At 37.0% G+C, this 22070-nt stretch overlaps 1 protein-coding gene across 4 annotated transcripts in view; it reads left to right on the forward strand.

The window, feature by feature from the left end:
• The window catches only part of Mapk9 (mitogen-activated protein kinase 9), a 50684-nt gene that overhangs the window by 20834 nt on the left and 7780 nt on the right, over nucleotides 1-22070 (forward strand). For 3 of the 4 annotated variants that reach the window (XM_046457066.2, XM_046457065.2, XM_046457067.2), the window contains exons 3-8: nucleotides 66-195; nucleotides 2851-2909; nucleotides 6051-6189; nucleotides 14937-15102; nucleotides 16591-16662; nucleotides 20545-20727. In XM_046457066.2, coding sequence (XP_046313022.1) covers nucleotides 66-195; nucleotides 2851-2909; nucleotides 6051-6189; nucleotides 14937-15102; nucleotides 16591-16662; nucleotides 20545-20727 — 749 coding nt within the window. Of the gene's footprint in view, nucleotides 1-65; nucleotides 196-2850; nucleotides 2910-6050; nucleotides 6190-14936; nucleotides 15103-16167; nucleotides 16240-16590; nucleotides 16663-20544; nucleotides 20728-22070 lie in introns of all 4 variants that reach the window. The other variant, XM_058583353.1, reaches the window with a different exon arrangement.

Consider the following 22070-nt stretch of genomic DNA (forward strand, 5'->3'; position numbering starts at 1 on the left):
TATTTCCATTGTTATTTTTTCTAAAATCATCCTAATGGATTGTTTATTATATTTCCTAATTATAGTGCTGCTTTTGATACAGTTCTTGGGATAAATGTTGCAGTCAAGAAACTAAGTCGTCCTTTTCAAAATCAAACTCATGCAAAGAGAGCTTACCGTGAACTTGTCCTCCTAAAATGTGTCAATCATAAAAATGTAAGTTATGTATTTGTTTCCTCTGTGCGTATGCTTTGGTGTTGTCAGTGATATGATAATCTTTTGGAGATTCATTAAATTTAGACCTAGGATAAATGAGAAAAAAAGCCTATTAAAATGATTATATTTTATTGATAAAATTCTTAATCATCACTGGGAAGATTGAAGTTAGAAAAAGGATTCATCATCCATAGGAATTTAGGTCACTCAACTAAGGAATGCCAATTAATCCTGTGACACTTATTTCTCTATAAACACTACTCTGTCACTATAAAACAGTAGCATATATTGACCTAACAAATTTAAAAACAACTAAATATTTTTTGGAAAAAAATTTTTTGAAAGATGTACTTTTTACTTTGTATACAGAGATCTCTGTTTTAAATACATGTTTTTAGATGATGTGACGTTCAGGATAGCTGTACTTGTCATCTCCACAGAAATCAAAACACTAAGTTTTGAGAAGAAATACTATATCTCTAGAAAAATGAGGTTTGGTCAAGTGTACTCTATGTCCTACTATGATTTCTGAGCATTTTTGATTTTTGATAACCTGGCCATGTGGTGAAATAATAAAATGGGAAATCTAAGAGATTTTAGAAATCAATTCATGAGGACCACCCCGCTGCCTTTTTGTTTTAAAGAGAGGGAAGAATAGTTAAGATTACACTAAACTTTATATGGTTCCGTTTGTTTTAACATTTATGCTAGATCTTTCTGGTGTAGGGACATTAAATACAAACCTAAGATGGATTCATTTTTTTGAATCAGTGGTTTAAGTTGGTCTTAATTTCTTAAATAGATGCTTTATTTTATTTAAAAAAATTTCTGTTATATAATATATGGTTTTATTTATTTTTTAATTCAAACAATATATATATAAGAAAGCAAAAATTCCCGAGTTCCTCCATCAACAGATTGCTAGCATTAACATTTTTTGATGAGCATTCTTTCACATATGTGTGCACATTTATATAAACAAGATTATATTATTCTTCATCCTGGTTTATAATGTCAGTAGATCCCATATACTTTAATGAACATAGATATAAGTCATTTTTTAAATTGGTTCCATAATACAGATGTACAATGATTTATTTAACAAATCACACATCATTGGATATTATTTCTAGTTTTTTGTGGTTATAAGCAATGCTACAATGAGCACTTAATACATGAATCTTTGCACCTTTATCCAGGTGAATTTCTTGGCCAAGATTGCTGACCAAAGAATATTCATACTTCTGGTTTTAATATATGCTGACAAACTGACATCAGGGGAGGCTGTCAGTTTTGTACTTTCATTAAAATATCTAAGAATGTCTTCTGCTTCAGAATTCCCTAACATTACATATTGTTGGTTTTTTGTTTGTGGTTTTTCTTTTTTGCCAGTTTGATAGATAACAAATGCTAATTTTTTTTTTTTTGGTACCAGAGATTGAACCCAGGGGTAGTTAACCATGAGCCACATCCCTAGCCCATTTGTGTATTTTATTTAGAGACAGGGTCTCACTGAGTTGCTAAGTGCCTCACTAATCTGCTGAGACTGGCTTTGAACTCTCGATCCTCCTGCCTCAGCCTCCTGAGTTGCTGAGATTACAGGCATATGCCACTGTACCCGGATGACATATATTATCTTATTTGTGAAGTCGAATTTCTTTTTGTATGTTTATGAATCAGTTTTTATTTAATTGAAAACTTGCTTTTCAGGGTCTTTGTCCATTTTCATTTTCATCTCTTTCTTGTGCATTTTTAGGTTTTTGTATATTCAAACAATGAACTTCTTTTCACATTTATCATTATGCTTTTGCCATACTGATTTTTAAATCCATTTTTTGTTTTGTTTTAATTTAATCAGATATACAAAGTTTGCTGCCATGCTTATAAAATATTTTTTTGTACCAAGATTAAATAAATGTTTATTCATATTCTAATGTTTTATAGTTTCTGGTTCTAGATTTAAAACTTTGTTCCATTTTGAGTTGATTTTGATATAAGGATATATGGATACAATTTTATTTTTTCTGTAATTAACTAGTCATCCAATCCTAGACAGTGAAAAATTTATTTTTCCCTTGGTCATTTGAAATGACTGAGGAGGTATGTTTGGTGTGCAGAGCAATGAGACATCGTTTACAACTATGCAGGCCAAGGAAGAGGTCTGCAGTGCAGTCAACTCTTTAATCCTCTTTAAGTAAACATGTACTGCTATGAGGCATTTCATCTTTATCACACCAAAAACTATAAGCTAAGCCTTCATATTTCAAAACTTTTTAATTTTGTACGTAGTATTTAAGTTTTCAGAGTTAATATATTACTTTAATTAGTGTTTTCCTACCCATAATTTTACCTCTTTTACTTTCAGAGCCAAAATGACATTCTTTGTTTAAATTCTGTAATAGTAGTTTAGGTTACTAGAGATATATAAAAGTGATTTGATTAAAAGTTTGTCTTATCTTCAATTGATGTTTAACTTTTTAAAAATGCCATGTAATAGAATATTTTGGTAAAAACCTTAATAATAATAATAATAATAATAATAATAATAAAATATTGAGTTCTCTGATTTTTTTCTAATTCTAATACATTTTAATGTACAACTTTTATAATCAAGTAGAGTCATCTGAGATACTGATATATAATTTTTCTTTTCAGATAATTAGTTTGTTAAATGTGTTTACACCACAAAAAACTTTAGAAGAATTTCAAGATGTGTAAGTATCATTTTTATTTGGTAACATACAATAAAAATCACTGAACATTTTAAAGTAACTGCTTTTTATGTTTAGAAAATGTAGGTGACCATGTAGTTTTGTTGATATCATAGATACTTTTGTCTGAGGTTGACAAATACTAAGAAAAATAGATCATAATATTCAGATATTTGTGCCCAGAATGTTGTCATCTCTATAGCAGGCAAAGGATAATGGAAAGAATTTCTGTGAGCACAAAGTGTGCATTAATACTGCTACCCTTATAGTTGTACTGAACTATAAAATGTTTTCTTCAGGCCCTGATATCCAGAATTGCAGGGTTTGGGTATTTAGAACTGTTATTTGAAATGATATGTCATTAAATATCATGTGTTTCCAGACCTCTAAACAGAGCCATCTTACTAACAGTGAAATAGAATACTAATTTATATTTTGAGACATAATGCCCAACTTCATCCTAAATTTATTGATGTATTTGGTCAATTCAATTTGATTGCCCACCATATGTTATACATTTTCTTGGATTTGCTATACATTTATGATCAATACAAGCAAAAATTCCTTTTATTACTTATGAATTATATATGATAAACTCCCTCCTAGAGCCTTGCTGGGAAAGCTAGGAAAGACAGACAATAAATATAATATATAAGGAAAATGTGTAGTTCATCAGAATGCGTTCAGTGCTTTGGACAAAAAGTCAGGCTGGGTCAGGGAATCAGAAATACTGGGGACTGGGAATCAGGCTGCAATTTTAAATAGGGTGGTATATTGGTCAGGGTTCTTTGGAGAGACAGAACCAATAGGAGATGTATGTAGATATGTGAGAGGGAATTTATTAGGAAAAAATGGCTCACATGATTATGGTGGCCAAGAAGCCTCATGACAGGCCATTTGCAAGCTGGAGATTCTGGATGCTGCTAGCATGGCTCAGTCCCAGTCAAAAGACTGCAGATCAGGAAGCCAATGGTGTAACACTTAGAATGAGGCCAAAGGCCTGAGTACTAAGGAGGCTGCTAATGTACAAGTCCCAGAATTTAAAAAAAAAAAAAAAACAGGGAGCCTAGAGTTCTGATATCCAAGGCAGTAGAAAAGTCTCTCAGCTCTTGGAGAAAAGTCCAACTCACTTTCTGTGTTTGATCTCTTTGGGCCCTGAGCCAGTTAGATGGTGCTTGCCCACACTGATGACAGGTCTTCCCTACTTAGTACACTCAGTCTCAACATGCTATTCTCCTTCAGAAACATGTTCCTAAACACACCCTGAATAATGCTTTACCAGATTTCCTTAGTGTAGCCAAATTGACACCTAAAATGAACTATCACAGGGTGATTAGGGAAATACCTCAGTGAGTTGGTGACATTTGAAGAAAGCCTTGAAGGAAGTGAGAGATTTGGTCCTATAGATATTTGGAGTACGTGCAATTGAGATAGAATAAACAGACAGTGTAAAGGAATAGCAGTGAGAACTCTCCCCATGGTTGTGAAGTCCTCCAAAAGGCCAGTGTAGCTAGAGTTGGGGCAGGGAGGAAAGTGGTTTCAGAAAAGTGGTATGCTTAGATACTGCAGTAAGAAGGTCCCTTCACTCTGAACCTATAATATTTCGAGTAGAGCAGTGAGCTCCCCTGGCTTTTGTTTTCAAAGAATAATTGTTCAGGGATAGAGAACCCTCTGTAAGGGGTAGGATCCCAGTTAGTAAGAGAAGTTATTACAGCTACTCATGTAATAGATTATGGTGGGTAATAGGGTGAAGAGAGGAGACTGGAACCCAAAACTGTTTTGAAGGTAAAGTTGCAGTATTTGCTGATAGGTAGGATGTGTGATATGAGAGAGAGGATTTGAAAACCACACCTGGATGTTTGAGCACCTTCATGAGGAAGGAGCTCTGAACTGAGGTGAGGAAAGTTATGAGAAGAGCAGATTAAGGGTGGGGAGCAGGTGGAACCAGGTGTTCAGTTTTTGACATGGACATTCATTTATTGGACATCCAAGTGGAACTTTGAAGTATACAGGTAGATAAGTGAGCCTGGGATTCAGGAGAGAAGTATGTGTCAAAGTTTGGAATTTGGGAAACTGTAAATGGTACTTAAAGCTGTGAGTCTGGAATTCACCAGGACAGTGTGTGTAGTTAGAGAAAAGGGCCAAAACTGATTTCTGGACACTCCAATAGGAAGCTGTGGTCAGGGTATGAAAGGTCAGGACAATCAGCCAGGACCAGGCCACTGGATTTAGCAACATGAAGGTCTTGAGGACAGTTTCAGCAGAATGATAGAGGCACAAGTCTGATCAGAATGTCATTAAGAAAAAAAATGGATGAAGAATTATAGTTAGCAAGTATAACTACCTCTTTGGGGAGTTAAGCCTGAAGAGGGAGCCAAAAGGTGGAGAAGTAGGTGGTGGGGAAAGTGGAATTTAAAGTTTTATTTTTGTTGTTGTGTGATCGCTTTTTTAAAATATGCTTTTTTAAAAAAAGTAAATTTAGAGTCATAGCGAAATTGAGCAGAAGGTGCAGAGTCTCCATATATCCTCTCCCCCTTTACAGAGCCTCTCTATTATTAGCATCCCCCACCAGGAGAGTTCATTTGTTAAAGATTGATGAACCTATAACAGCATGGTCTATATCTTGGTAAGAATAATCAAATAGAAAAAAGTAGAAGAATTTGTGTGAGATTCTATTTGCTGTGATATAAAAATTGTTTTGTTTTTAACTTGAAATCAAGACATTGAGTAAGTTAGTTTTTTTATGTCCTTTGGAAACTTTTTACAAAGTTCTATTATACATTTGATTCTTTTTAAGATACCTTATATATATTTAGAGAAAATAAGTTATCTTTTTACATTAGACAATGAGATGATTAGATAAGTTATTGCTATTTCATAAAAATTCTGGTTTAATAAACAAAGAAATGTTATATAATTTTCATGTATATAGCTGATGTTTTTTGTTTTGTTTTGTTTTGTTTTGTTTTTAAAGAGAGAGAGAGAATTTTGGGTATTAATTTTTCGGCAGACACAGCGTCTTTGTTTGTATGTGGTACTAAGGACCAAACCCGGGCCGCACGCATGCCAGGCAAGCATGCTACCGCTTGAACCACATCCCCAGCCCCATAGCTGACGTTTTTTGTTTGTTTGTTTTTATCCCAGGTATTTGGTTATGGAACTAATGGATGCTAACTTATGTCAGGTTATTCATATGGAGTTGGATCATGAAAGAATGTCCTACCTTCTTTACCAGATGCTTTGTGGTATTAAACATCTACATTCAGCTGGTATAATTCACAGAGTAAGTAGTGATAACATAATAATTTTATTTTTAAAATAACCATCATTTGGTTGTCACAATCCTCTAAATTAAAAAAAAAACTTAATTTTTTAAAGAAATTCAACAGTGTTAAAAATTCAGATATACTATAGTATATTTTGTTATATTTCAAAACATTGTTCAGATCAGAAAACATTTTTGGTACTCTGGCACAGGGATGAGGGAGCTGTAGGGATATAGCTCCTGCAGCTCAGTCTGGTACTTCAGAGGAATCCTTTTTTGTTGTTTTTTTTTTGTTTTTTGTTTATTTTAACTTAGAGAAAAATTGCAAGAATATGACAAGAGAATTCCCAAATAACATATTCCAAATTTCTCCAAGTGTTAACATTTTTGCCATATTTGAAATATCCTTTTTTTGAGCAAGGAATTTAGGTTTGGGAAGAGGGAAAATTAGAGCCCAAATAGTATGATGGAGTTACCTGTACTGTCAGGAAATAATACTTAAAAACCAGAGAGATAAATGTAATTCTCCAAGTTGGTTGTATACATTTTTATCATTTTGACTTGTACTGCTATATAAGTAGAACATCATGATAGAATTTTTTTAAGTACCTAAAATGTTGAGTGAAATTAGCAGCAGAGATAATACATTTTTATTGGAATTAGATAGTCTTAGCATCCCCTAAATCATTTTTTAAATTTTTTATTTGTTCTTTTTAGTTATACATGATAGTAGAATGTATTTTGACATATCATACATACATGGGATATAACTACCCATTCTTGTGCTTGTACATGATGTGGAGTTACACTGGTCATGTGTTCATACATGAACACAGGAAAGTTACATCTGATTCATTCTACTGTCTTTCCCATTTCCATCTTCCCCTTTCCCCCATTCACCCTGTTCAGTCCAGTGAACCTCCACTCCCTGCCTCTGCTGCTTGTTCTGTAATCAGCATCTGCATATCAGAGAGAACATTTGGCCTTTGGTTTTTGGGGATTGTCTTATTTCACTTAGTGTGATAGTCTCCAGTTCCATCAATTTACTTGCAAATGCCATAATTTTATTCTTCATTAAGGCTGAGTGATATTCCTTTGTGTATATATACCACATTTTCTTTATCCATTCATCTGTTAAAGGGCACCTAGGTTGGTTCCATAGCTTAACTATTATGAATTGAGTTGCTATAAACATTAATGTGTCTGTATCACTGCAGAAGGCTGATTTTAAGTCCTTTGGATATATGCTAAGGGGTGGGTCAAATGGTAGTTCCATTCCAAATTTTCTGAGGAATCTCCACACTGCTTTCCAGAGTAGTTGCACCAATTTGCAGTCCCACCAGGAATGTGAGTGTACCTTTTAGATTTCAGGGAAGGTTCGGTCTATCATGCCACTGAACAGAAGCTTCCCACAGTGGCACCCACCCAGAGAGGGCAGAGACCTGGCACATCATTCTCCTAGAGGCTAGCACTCTGATAAGCATCTGGTTTGCCCACCAGAGTGCTGTTGTTTAAAGTGTAGTCTTTGCTGCCACCAAGTGGTCAATTAAAATAATATAAGTGATTATGGCAAATTTACTTTAAAAACTGAAACACTAGACTCCTGGATTAAAAAATAAAGATTCCTAATGAACCATTCTGTTTATACTCCTAAAATTTTCACAGGCCTTTAAATAATATAAGTAACTCTTAATATCTCATAAATACATTTATTTTCTGTTAAATTCATGCTTTAGAATAATTTCTTAGATTCTTAGGCCCTAGTAATTTTGGAAGGGGAAACAATTTGCCTTAGTTGCTCCTCCCCTCTTTGGCCCAGTGGTAAGTGGGAAAAGAATATCACCCAGTGAGAATTACAGCACATACTTGCCTTTATGAAATATCCTGTCTTACAGCCCAGGGTCCATTCTTACCAACCAGCAGGCAGGTCAGAAAGGACCCAAAGTGTATATGGATTGCCTTCCAGAGTGTTTAGAAACCTATGAAGACCTGAGAGAACGATTTCATGACCCACCTCTGTACCATCTTCGCCCTTTAATAACTGGGTTCCTGTGTTCCTCCCCTTGGAAATGTATTTTCAGTTATATTTATTTTCCTGTCAATATTTTGAACATGGACTTCACAGCACTGATCTTTTATTTGCTTGAGGTGTTTGTTTGTTTTAAGGGGGAGTAGTATGTTCTTATTGCAGAACCCTGTTTTCTTCCCGGCCATCTAAGTCTCTCAGTACCTCAGATGTTTCAGTACCTCAGGTCTTTCATCAGTTTCACCTTGTCAACAAGCCTCTCTTGGAACCTCAGTTCCACCCCTATTTGTTTTGGCTGCCATCATATCTGATACAGAAGACTACCCTGAATTTCCCCCAACATTTTCCTGGGGAGTTCTTTCACCTCCCTCCCAGTGTGGATTTGCTGCTTCCTGACCCTCCTTATCACTCTCTCTGATTACTCTCTAATTGTGGATGGGATATATCTTCCAATAGCTTCCTAAAAAATGGTACATGGATGGAAAGCCTGTGAGGAGAAAAAGTGGAAGTGAGTCAGAAGAGCTTGGAAAGCAGTCAGAGGGCAGTACAGCAGTCAGAGGTCTCAAATGTCTGGAATTCTATACTCTATCCTTTACATCCTTAATAGTTTGGTTGGATGTAGAATTCTTGGTTATAAATCAGCTGCCTTCAGATTGGTGAATGCAGTATTCTTTTTTTCAGAATTCCTTTCATAGAATTCCAAGATGTTTGTATTATTAACTTTCAAAACGCCTTCTTCAGAGCTGGGAATATAGCTCAGTTGGTAGAGTGCTTGCCTCTCCTGCACAAGGCCCTGGGTTCAATCCCAAGCACCAGGGAAAAATAATAATAAAAGTTATTTTTCATTTATTTTTTAAATAAAAAAGTCAGGTTTATGAGAAATTAAAAAAAAAAAAAACCTCTTCACTCTGTTCTTTATTCTCTCTTCCTCCAAAGCATAATTTAGTTAGAATTTTAAAGTTCCTTTTTTCTAGCATTTTGTTCTTGTTGCAAGGAGTACTACCACATCTCTGAGGGTAAATTTTTTTATATATTTTTTATTACTCTGTGCATTGTTTATCTCTTCCCTTTCTTTTTCGTTGTGGTTGGTCCCTACCTGTAATATGGAAGGTTTTCATCTAATAGCCACTCTTTGTGGTCTAATCACATTTAAGACATTAGAAGGTTGACTGGAAGTGCTAAATATATGAGCAGTTTTATTGGCTGACAGGTTTCTTTAGAGCAATAGGTATCATTGTCTATAGACTTTTCTCTGGGGGCCATTTAGTTTCTCTAGAAAAGCCTCCAGTCTCTTATGGAGGCATATAAGTTTTGCTGCTGGTATTTTAGGACTGTGTGGGGTGGAGCTAGGATTCTTATGTGGCAGAAGAGGCTTCCTCTGAAGAGCACAGTCCCCAGGCTGGATCCTTTTCCCACACACTTCCCTGTACTTAATTCCAGTGTATTTACTAGTATAATGCCTTCAGCCCTTGAGTCAGGCTTCAGTTTCATGGCCTTCATGTAATAGGCCAGCAGTAGTGTGGAAGAAATAAATGCTTAACTTTTAGGATGGAGATGAGGATCTGGGAGATCTACCTGCTCCTTACCTGGAATTGAAAATATAAACCCCTCAGTGTTCTACTCTTTGCCTTCCCCTGCCTTCCATAGTACCAGTGGTTCACTTCCTGGGTCTTTCCTGAATCTAATAGTCCAAATTATCTTACTTTGGATCTCATCTCAGTGGTTAGAATCACCTTAACCCAGGAATCTATTGCTTTTCTCCCGCTTCCCATCCTCACAGATCATGTTTCCATTGAAAGCATCAGCAGTCCACAGTGGGATTAGACATGCAGGAGATTTACTAGGAGAAGGCCTATGAGCGGGGAGAGTGGGAGCAAGTCAGAAGAGCTGGGCAAGTAATCAGAGGATAGTACAGACTTGACCCCTAGAAAAATGAAACAAGGTTAGTGAGACAATTGCAGGTGATAGTATGGCTCTAAAAAGCTTTGGCTTGGACATAGAACTCTTCAAATCAACCATCAGTGGACTCTGGTGTCCACAGGAATGGGCCCACCTCCATTCTCCTGCCTACTAGTCACTTGCTGAGAGCCATCTTGCGGGGCAAGGCCATGGAGTGAACAGAGTAGTAGGTTCAGGAAGCAGTAGCTGAAGCCATCATCACTTGTACTTCTGCAATAGGAGACCGTCTAGTACATTCCCATGGCCCCCATCCTCCAGCCTTCTCATCTCTACTTCTCTATATGGATTGGGGAGCATCTTCCCTCTGGTTTCCATGATTGCTTCTTCCCCAGGGAAAGTTTGGAAGATGGAGGTTAGTGGGACAAGATCCTCTCAGTGCTAATGATCTCTGAACTACGTGAGAGTTCATTCTCTTCCTTCTCCATTATTCATTCTCAGAGCTATCACTTTGGCAGGTGTCTGTGGTGTACCTAGTACACAACCCAAACCTTCACTTCCAAGGGGTCTGAGTCCTGTGGCTCACAGTAGGCCACTAGGTCCTTGAACCCACCCATTGGACATCCCCCCAGTCCCTAATTGTGTGGCTGTAACTGATATAATTTGCAGTATGAGTAACTCCTACATTAGTTCCTTGGCCTGTGAGGTAAGAGTTATGAGGACAGGGAAGGCCAAATGGACACCTGAAACTGCCTTCCTCAAGATAATAAAATCATTCTTGTACCCTGCAAGATAGAGATTAGCTTAACCATTAAAACTTCAAGGATGCAAGGATGATGGTCCCTCTTACATCTCAGTTTAATTCATTTGTCCAGCCCTTGAAGACACTAGATGGATCCTGAAGAACAGCCATAGATTATCATAGCCTTAACTATCTAGTAGTCCCATTTGCAACTACCATGTCTGGAAAGTGTAGTTGATAGAACAGATTACTAAGGCTTTAGGTTCAGCATATTGATTGGGTAAATGCATTCTTCTATACTGATTACAAAAGAAGGTCACTAGCAGCTCAGGAGGTGAAGGCAGGAGGATTGCAAGTTCAAAGCCAGCCTCAACAACAGTGAAGTACTAAAGCAACTCACTGAGACCTGCCTCTAAATAAAATACTAAATAGGGCTGGGGATGTGGCTCAGTGGTAGCGTGCCCCTGAGTTCAATCCCTGGTACCCCCCACCCCCCAAAAAAAGAAGGTCAGAACCCATTCATACCCATGTGGAATGGGCAGCCATATTCTCTTACACTTTTTCCCCAGGTCTGTGTTTGCTCTCCCAGATTCCATTTACTGCCTGGCCTCCACCCAATTCTCCATCAAGTGCATTATGCTTGGGGTTTTCAGGTTTCAGCATCTATCCAGTTAGAACTATGTTCAAACATCCTCAAAATGTCTGGTTGTTCTCCTTGCTCATTGTTTAGCCACCTGAATAAATGACCATAGGTACCTTTGGGAAAGACCCAGAGAAATTCAAACAGTAGACATTTGTCATTTCCAAGGATACCTCTTCAGTCAGTGAGTCTGGACCTGGGAATTGAGCAAGCAGTGGTGCCACTCAATCATGGTGACCCTGCTTGGACCCCTGCCCCTCTGTTTTTGCCTTTTTTTTTTTCCTTTTTTTTTTTTTTTGTTTGTTTGTTTGTTTTGTAGATTATTTGCAACTATTGGCTGCCCCTATGGATGTCATGCTCTAGTAGACATCTTTACTACCCTGTGTGGGTCAAACCTGACCTACTAGGCAAGTTTCATTTGTATCTTCCTTTGTGTTTCTTGTTTTCCTTGTTTCTGATGGTTCTTAAGATTTGAAAAGGCAGAACTCTCTTGACTCTGCTGTCTTGAAATTGAAAATTCAGTTAAGTTTTGGAGAGCTGACTGTACTACCCAGCAGTCTCTGAAATCAAGGCTAGATGAACAGACTCAAGAACAAGATGGTTAGAGGAGCACTGGTTCTCAAGATTTGTAGAGAGTCTGTGGGTAGGTAAGAACTCTCAGGAACCTATACAACCTCTTTAACCACTTCCTCATGAGCAGACATCGGCCACTTCTCAATGCCCATGATGCCTCACCAAGAGCACCACATGTGAAGATAGCCATTCACATTACAGACGCTCCAGAACTGGATTTTATTATCCTAGTTTTCCAGCAGATGGCAGTAAAGTATGTTGTTTCCACAAAATCAAGTATGTACTGACAGTTGTTTGGTAAATGGCAGGGTCTTGAGGTAGGCATTTTCAGATTCACTCAGGGATTCATCAAGCTGGCAGATAAAGATAGTTTCCACTGTCGAAATGGTTTCCACCATTGCCATATGTCCTTGTTAGAACCAGTGCTCCTCTAACCATCTTGTTCTTGAGTCTGTTCATCTAGCCTTGATTTCAGAGACTGCTGGGTAGTACAGTCAACTCTCCATATCCTTGGGTTCCATAACCACAGATTCAACTGGGTACAGACCAAAAATGCTTGAAAAAAAAATTGCATCTGTACTGAACATGACCAAACTTTGTTGCTTGTCCTTATTTCTTAAATAATATAATAACTATTTCTATAGTATTTCCATTGTATTAAGTATTATAAATTATCTAGATATTATTTTAAAATATGCTGGAGGAGTATATACAAATACCAGCCATTTAAAATAAGGGATTTGAGCATCCACAGATTTTAGTCACCGTAGGTGGAGGGGTCTTGGAACCAGTCCCCCTCTGATACTAAGGGATGATTATGTTTGTACAATCTGAAGTGGACTAGAGGAACATGGGGACTTCTATGTAGGGCTGATTGAGATTTTAATTGCAGTTTTAAACATGTATTTACCATTTAAATTTCACAGAATAGTTTGATACAGGTTCATATAATCCCAAATTAAACTGTCACTTTTATAAATTTTTAAATGGTTTTCTGCTTATCCTGATAATTTCATAGTATGACTATCTCAAGGTACCCCTACAACCCATTTGTGGCCAATCAGTTAGGAAGTTTGTAGGTGTGTGTGTGTGTGTGTGTGTGTGTGTGTGTGTGTTGTTTTGTGTTTTTGGTACCAGAGATTGAATTCAGGGGGGTGCTTAATTACTGAGCACATGAGCACATCCCCGACCTTTTTTGGTTTATTTTATTTAAGACAGGGTCTTGCTAACTTATTAGGGTCTCACTAAGTTGCTGAGGCTGGCCTCCAACTTGCAATCCTTCTGCCTTAGCATCCTGAGCAACTGGGATTACAGTCAGGCACCCAATGCCTGGCTTGGTTGGGAAGTTTTGAAGTCAGGTGCTGAGTTTGATGGGACCTGAAATTCATACTCGATGTACCCCCATGTTTACTGTGTGATAGCTACTTGATGATTTGACATTACAGCTACACAATTGAATTCTCCTGTATAAGAAAATTTGTCAATTATTTAGAAGTCACAGTTTCTAGGGTGAGTTTGTAGATCGACCTCCCCAGGCATAAGTCAAATTCCTGTAGTCTGAGGAAGGGTCTGGGATGTGGGGTATCAGCATGAAGAAAGGCCCTTATATTATGAAGGAAAAAAAAGTCGTTGTGTTAAGACCTTGAAAGTGTGGGGGAGGATGATATATGCATTCACTCAACAAACATTTTCTCAGTGTCTCCTTATACCAGGCAAGCCTTTGAATCCTGAGAGCATAGGGCCCTGCTCTCCCAGATTCAATGGTGGGGATAGGAAGAGAGATGGGAACCAGAAACTAAGCAAGTGATTTCATTTGTACTATATCCAGGCCATGGATTGATAACCCAGGTGGTATGGTAGGGAGTGGTGAGTCCTTGTGGGGGAGGAAAGAGTTGAGATTAGCAATCATGAAATCCCTCTTCCAAGAAGAGAGATCACCATGTTAAGATTCCCAGATCAGACTGGGTGCCATGGTTCATGCCTGTAATCCTAGCAACTCTTTAAGGCTGATGCCGAAGGATTGCAAGTTCAAATCCAGCCTCAACAACTTAGCAAGGCCCTAAGTAACTTAGTGAGACCCTGTCTCAAAACATATATGTATGTATGTATGTGTATATGAATATATATATATATAAATGGACTGGCAATGTGGCTCAGTGGTTAAGCACCCCTGAGTTTAATCCCTGATAACTCCCTCCCCACCAAAAAGAAGAGATTCCCAGATCAGAAAATTCTGGACCTCTGATATCCAGGGTAGTAGCCACTAGCCACAGGAAGCCAATGATTACTCAGGATGTGGCCATTATAGAAAGAATGTCAAATATTGCATTAATAATTTTTATGTTGGTGATATTCTAAAATGGTAATACTATAAACAGATTAGATAAAATATATTAGTAAAATTAATTTCACCTGTTTCTGTTTACACTTCTTTAGCATGCCTACTAGAAAATGTAAATTACATACATGATTTCCATTATATTTCTTTTGAACAATATGGCTCTAGACTGATGAGTGTGAGGACCTTTGGGCTATGGGGTTGGGGTTGGACTGTTAGAGGAACTGAAGGAAGAACATGTATGGAGGGAGAAGTGGGTAGTGGGAATGAGGAAGGAAGGTGGGCAAGGCAGCCTGCAGGGTCTGGGAGGTTACAGCTAGGGGTGTGTGGGCTCTCTGGTTTTAAGCAAAGGAGCAAATGAGGGTGATGGAGACAGTTTGACTCTTTAGGCTGATTTATATTAATATCAGTTCGGCGGATTTTCCAAAATTGTTCCCAAATCCCATAGTTCAGTTTTACCTGTCCTTCCTACACATACACTTACCAGTGTGAAATTGTGTCTTGAGCATGCTTTGGTTCATTTTATTAATTTGAACCATTTCTTTCCTAGGATTTGAAGCCTAGCAACATTGTAGTAAAATCAGATTGCACCCTTAAGATCCTTGACTTTGGCTTGGCCCGTACAGCATGCACCAACTTTATGATGACCCCCTACGTGGTAACTCGGTATTATCGGGCCCCTGAAGTTATCCTGGGCATGGGCTACAAAGAGAATGGTGAGTACAGACAGAACTGGAAGAGCCTGTGATATTTTAAAATAGCACTAGTGGTCATCACTAGCTCTGTTTCCTTTAATGTGTGAAATATAATGTAGGGAGACTGTGTTACAAATAGACTTTCATAATCCAAAGATAAGAAATTATTAATTTTTTTATTTCCATTGGTTAAAATCATTGACTTTTAAAAATTCACCGTTGAAATTAGTATTTTTGAATTATTTTTATCAACATGTAACACACTTATAGAAAAGTATACACATCCTGAGTGTGCAGCTTACTATGAGCGCACCCACATAATAGCAGTACTTAGGGCCTTTCAGTGTTCCCTCTCTGGGTTTCAATCCATAGCATGGTCATTATCCTGATTACAAGCACCATAGATTATTTTTATTTTTTTTTTAAACTTGATATAAATGTAATAATGCAACATGTACATCTCTTTTGCATAAATTGATATTTTTTGACATTAAAACTTTACTTATTCTAGTGATATTAAAGTTATTTGAAACAGCTTTTAACAAATTTATTGAAAAGAACTAAATCACATTTACTTGTAAAAAAGAAAAAAGAGTAACATTTGCTCATCTGAAATGAGTTTGTGAGTTTATTTCAATGCTTTGATGTTTTCAATGCTTTTATTTCCTGCTGTGAACACAGTTCCATGTGCTTCCTGGGGAATGGAGAGAAAATCAGATTCCCTTTTCACTTCTCCCCATGTGCACCCACCAGCAGGGACATTTAGATAGTTTGCCTGTAGTGTCTAAGGCATGGGATTCAGCTAGGTCCCACATGAGGATGAATGCCATAGAAGTTGGGGCACTTGGCAGGCCCTGTCTAGAGCTTAGTCCAGCAAGCCCAACCCTGTGCAGTCCATTCCCCACAGAATACTACTGCCTTTCTGATATGTCAGTTTAGTTTCAGAAGGTATGGTTTCAGTATTTTACCAAAGGTTCCACTGATGAGCTGGTAAAGTTTACTGGGTCTTTTCTTGTTTGGGAGGGGGTTTAGAGAAAAGAGATATGGGGCTCTCTAGCTGGTTTTTAATCACCTGGTGTTTGGTAGTGGACATCTGGTCTGTCGGGTGCATCATGGCAGAAATGGTCCTCCATAAAGTCCTGTTCCCAGGAAGAGACTGTATCCTTCTCAAGGAGAGACCCAGCATTTGGCCATGGAGGCTAGAGGTGGGGTGGGCATGTGACCCTGAAAAGCCTTTGTGTTCATAGGCACTTCTTGTTTCTGGTTTTTTCTTTGTTTTTGTTTTTTAAACTGTAAAGTACTGGAATCTTTGGCACTAAAATCCCAGATTGCTGCAAACTGAAGGCTAAAATAGAGGTCAGCAATCATTCATATTGTGTAAAAAGTTCACCCTGAGCTAGCAATTTATTTTTCCATATTTGTGTGTTTAGTACACTGCTAGAATTCCTTTTCTTCACCTTTGTTTTGTTCATGGCACTTCATAATTTTATCATTTCATTTTATTTTCAGTTGATATCTGGTCAGTAGGTTGCATCATGGGAGAGCTGGTGAAAGGTTGTGTGATATTCCAAGGCACTGACCGTATCCTTCCCCAGGACCTTGACCCTGGCCATGCTTTCCATATCAAGGGCAGCATGATTGCACCTATTATATGAATGCTCAGAAGGAAAATGCCGTAATTTCACATTGTGTTCTAAGGGGGTCTTTGTTATGTTTGTTAAATTAGTGTCACACCAAGTAGTTCACAGTAACATTTTCTTTTTTACTTAACTACCTGTGATGATTTTGTTGAGACTTAGAGTTAAATTAAACCAATTAAATTAGCTCTTAATTTTATCAAAAATAGCTAGACATGTAAATTATTTACTATTTGATAAGTGTATTTTGATAATTAAATGCAAATATTTTATAATTTAGTTTATTCCATTAATTTAAGTAGGAAAGGTGCCATCTAAATTTAATAGGCTAATATGCTTGTGTGATTTAATTAATATACTATTTTGTTAGTTATTGGTATACATTAAAATATTTCCCCCCAAAGTTAGAATGGAAGCATATTATGTGAGGCCTAAGTGGAAAACTTTAAAATGAAAATTTTATAAAGAACAATATTATTAAATTTCCTTGTTTATTACTCTGATGATATTTTATAGAAGTTTTTTTAAAATCTATCTAGAGGGCTATTTTGTGTACTGGGGAAGGTAAATATAAAGTGCAAAAGATTAACCTATACTATGGTCAACAATTCATATTAATGATATAGTATAAAGGAGACTAGATAATAGTTATAATAGCTTTCTTTCTTCATACATTCCTCATCTTTAATATTTTTGCCCTAACATAGTTGTTCACATGTACCCTCTTTCATTTGTGTTCTAACCTTTCAATATTTTCATTAGTCTTTGATTTTTGTCTTTTGTTATGAAAGCTTAAAGTTGTCTCTTTCCAGTAGCAGATGAATGGTTGCTTTTAAAGGAAATCAAGCTCTCTAGTCAGGGTTTTGTATGTATTTCACAAAAATAATTTTAGTTTTTTATAATTTAGTGGAATCAGTTTTCTTATAAAATACAACACAACTTAAAATGAAAAAAACTTTATTCCTATGATTTCTTTCCTTTATATTTTCCCCATCATAGATTACATAATATGTGAAGTTAAATATAGCATTGTATTTTGTTCTAATACATTTTCTTGCAGTTTTTCATTACCTCAGATTCATTTGTTTCAAACTACAAATAAGGAAGCCTCTTTATTTTTGCAAATAAACATAATTAAAAAGAGAAAAGTTGAGGCATACTAAAGATAAATAATTTGGAAGTATCTATTTAACATTCAGCGTGTCCCAATTTTTATTCATTTTGTGTCTTTTCTCATTTTATTAAGAAATATTTTCTCCAAAAGATTCAAAAGTGAAAAATATTGTTACTTTTTAGTTCATCTTAATAATTTAAAATTTCTACTTTATACATTAACATGTCGGAACATCAGTAATTAATGGCTTTATTATTATGGAGACTGTCTAATGTTATTTAAACTCACACAGAGACTAACATCATTTTCTAAAGTTTCACCAGTATTTTCAAATATTAGATTGAAAATTTGTGAGATAGAAGAAGGTTCCAATAGCCAGACTGAGGTTTTTCGTAGATTTCCTTTAGATTTGTGATCTGAAGTTGAAAAGGAGCTTCTGTCCTCACTGTAGCCTGTAAGAAAGAAAAAGCTTTACCCAGGCCATAAGGTTCAAGTTGAGACTCCTCCACATGGTATCTGTGCATCTTTGAGAAATTCGGGGCCCCTCTGAACCTTGGTTTCCCCTCATGTTAAATGAGAGACTGTGTTCTGCCCCTCAGGATCACAGGAGTTCAATGACAAAGAGTCTGCACATGCCCAAAAGGTCCTCTAGGTTTGTCAGGGTTCTTTCCCCTTTCTGCCTTCCTAGTATACAGAGTCTATAAAAACTACTCTGTATCATTGACCCAGCAGATATTTATTGAGTGCCCACCCATTTCTAGATCCTAATCTAACTTTGGTTTTAAAATACTCCAGCAGCTGAGTTGGGGGTAGAATGCTGCAGAGGCAGTTAGTTTTCCAGTGGGAGATGGCAGATGCTCATGCCAGGCTGGTAGAAATGCAGGCAGGGAGAAAGTCTACTCCCCTTGTGGGGAATTGGAGGTATTTAGTAGTAGAAATACAGAGTGTGGAATTCAGGGGGATAGATCTGGTAAGAGAAATAAATGTGAGAGTTTTCATTGTATCAGTAGCATTGAAGTCTTGAGACAGGTAGTGAGTGCTTGAAGAAAGAGAAGAGAAAAGGACAAAGGACTAAGATAAGGACTGAGAGTTGACCCTTTGATTTAGTGATGGCCACTGGCAACCTTGATGGGCACAATTTTCACAGATATGTGGGAGAAACCCTGAAGAGAATATGTTCAAGAGATAATGAAAGTCTGAGAATTAGACATGCAAGTATAGTATATAACTCTTTAAAGGAGTTTTGCTACAAATAGAAGTAAATAAATGCAGTAATAGCTAGAAAATGGTTATTGTGATAACATTGGAGAAAAAATCCTCATGTTTGTTGATGGAATTCTCCATTTGAGAACAAAATGTTGATATAGGAGTAAGAAGTAAGAATTGATAAGTGCTCGTACTCAATAGACAACAGAGTATAGCCAGCTGAAGTGGGTTAGGGTGGCTTTAGCCAGGAGCTCAGACAGTTCCCAGTGGTGAATGGTATGCAGATGCTAGGATAGGGAGATCACAGGAAGGGCCATCTTATGATTGGTTCCATTTTCACAGCAAGAAGTGAGCATGGGGAAGAGCTGTTGAAAGTATAAGGGAGAGGTGTTTTCACAGTATAGATTAATAAAATGTACCATAATTCTGATTTGGCAAAAAAGAGAAGTGAAGGAAAAGGTACTAGTGGTTTGAATCTCCAAAACCTATTTCCCAAGCAGTCTTCTGAAGCATAAAATTATGGAAGGGCTGAGTTCATGTGTCTGGGACCTAGGTGATTTCTAAGACATGCTTCAGTGAGTCACTTTTTTGAGCTGCTATTTGCATGGCTTTTTTTTTTTTTTTTTTTTCTGGCTTGCATTGTCTTGTGTGACTGTTTACTATTTCAGTATCACTTTCCACACACATTATCACAATTATCCCAAGCCTAACAAGCACCCTGAGTACTAGGCAAAGCTGGTATTGCCTGCATTATGCATGTTAGGAAGTTGCTGCAAGGAATATGGACTTCCTGACACTTTATGAGTGGTTAACGCACAGCTGAGTCTGAAATCTAGGTCATGCACTCTGAAAGGAAATAAAATTCATTTCCAGTTATTGCAGGGATGGTTGGAATGACTCAATGCTAAGTAAAACAGGATGATATCTGAAAGTAGTCATTGCTCAGTCTAAGGTCAGTTTCAGGAAGGAATTTGGTCCCATAGGAAAGGACCAGGCCAAAGGTGCACAAAGGCCATAGCCCTGGTTTCTACCCCTCCCTCACCGTGCCACCCCAGGCCAGGCTGTCCCACAGGGCTTTGGTTGCCCAGCTATAAACTAAGGAGGTTAGATAGATCTATGAAGCCTTCCTTTTGAAGGCTGTAAATCTAAGGTAGGTTTAGTATGAAAATTGATTTCAATTTCCTTATGTATCTAATTTCATGTTCATCATTTCTATCAGAATTTTATTTTGAACTATAATGGGGATGCATGTAAATTTTATTGTGTTGATTTAATAAACTGATTATAGTTTATAAGAATACAAAGTATAAAGTTTAAAAAAATAGTCTAATTTGGAAAACCAAACTTTATTTGAATGTTATTTCAAAATGTTTCCACTGACCCAGTGGAGTAGCCTAATTACTTACCTGTCCAAAGGTGTAAATATAGTTTTCTTTCAAATGATGCTACTACATTGCAATATAAATATAAGGCATTTCAGTTGTATTTTCCTCAAGAGATCCTTAGATATTGATCAATGGAATAAAGTTATCGAGCAGCTAGGAACACCATCAGCAGAGTTCATGAAGAAACTTCAGCCAACTGTGAGGAATTATGTAGAAAACAGACCAAAGTATCCTGGAATCAAATTTGAGGAACTTTTTCCAGATTGGATATTCCCATCAGAATCTGAACGAGACAAAATTAAAAGTAAGATATCCTTTTATTCTTATACTTGTTTTCATAATCCAGGTGGCACTTTCACTTTTTCATGTTTGTATTCTAAAACCTGAGAACATGAGGAGATAAAATAGTTGAAGCCCTGAAATAAAGATACTTAACAGGCTGGAAGTCTAATGTATAAAGGCATTGCAGAGAAAAATTTTAAAAGTTTTGTCCTCAATAAAACCACTTAACTGAAACCTTCGGCCAAAATTAAAGTATTCAAACCAGTCTAAAAGACTCTTATAATTTTAGTAATTATAATTCAAGAAGTTTTCAGTTATAAAAAACACTTGAGGGGCTGGGGTTGTGGCTCAGCAGTAGAGCGCTCACCTAGCATGTACAAGGTACTGGGTTTGATCCTCAGCACCACATAAAAATAAATAAATAAAATTAAGGTATTGTGTCCAACTACAACTTTAAAAATTTTTTTTAATTAAAAAAAACTCTTGAATAAAAATTCTGAATCAGGAACCATATGATAGTAGTTCAATAAAAGAGATTCTCTTCACCCTTCTTCTGAGCCCTTTATTAAAATGTGATTGATGGAAAAAATTCATTTTCTTCCATAGCAAGATAAGCTGTGACTTAACTGAAAAGCCCCAGTCTTTCCTTTGCCTAGGCAAGTCTTATATTTAACTAAGTTGTTGAACCTGTTGTTTTTTTCCCTAACTACTAATCTCTAAATTAAAAAAAAAAAAAAATGTGGCTGGGCACGGTGGCACACATCTATAATTCCAGCAGCTCAGGAGGCTGAGATAGGAGGATTGTGCGTGCAAAGCCAGCGTCAGCAAAATCAGGGCACTAAGTGACTCAGTGGGATCCTGTCTCTAAATAAAATACAAAATAGGACTGGGGATGTAATTCAGTGGTCAAATGCCCCTGACTTCAATCCCCGGTACCCCCCCCCAAAAAAAAATTATGTTGCCAACATTGTATACAGCTAGGTAGAGGCACCTGTGACGTGTGTCATCCTGTGGGAACGTGAGATTATTGTGTGGTTTTAAAAGTTTGTTCTGATTTCATTTTAATGTGACTTGAAGAAAAAATACTCCCCTCATTTCATGCCCCCACTCTTGGTAGTGCCACCCAGAGCTCGGCCCTTGCCACCTCCCTATCTGTAGTTTCTCAGATTGAGGTCCTGTGTGGACATTGGATTAAGTGCTAGAGCCTTTACCCCACACACCAGTGCCCATGTTTTTCTTCCTCCTCTCTCAGATCCAGAGACAAAAAAAAATTTTGAAAACCTTTGCTTGAAAGTTTGATCTTTTCTAAAAGTTTTGGGCTCTATTGATCTTGAACCTATCAAACATTTCTCCAAGTTAATATAT

Source organism: Marmota monax, unplaced genomic scaffold, assembly GCF_021218885.2.
Source record: "Marmota monax isolate L192 unplaced genomic scaffold, Marmota_monax_Labrador192_F-V1.1 WCK01_AAM20220418_F8-fsc00263, whole genome shotgun sequence".
Taxonomy (NCBI): Eukaryota; Metazoa; Chordata; class Mammalia; order Rodentia; family Sciuridae; genus Marmota; species Marmota monax.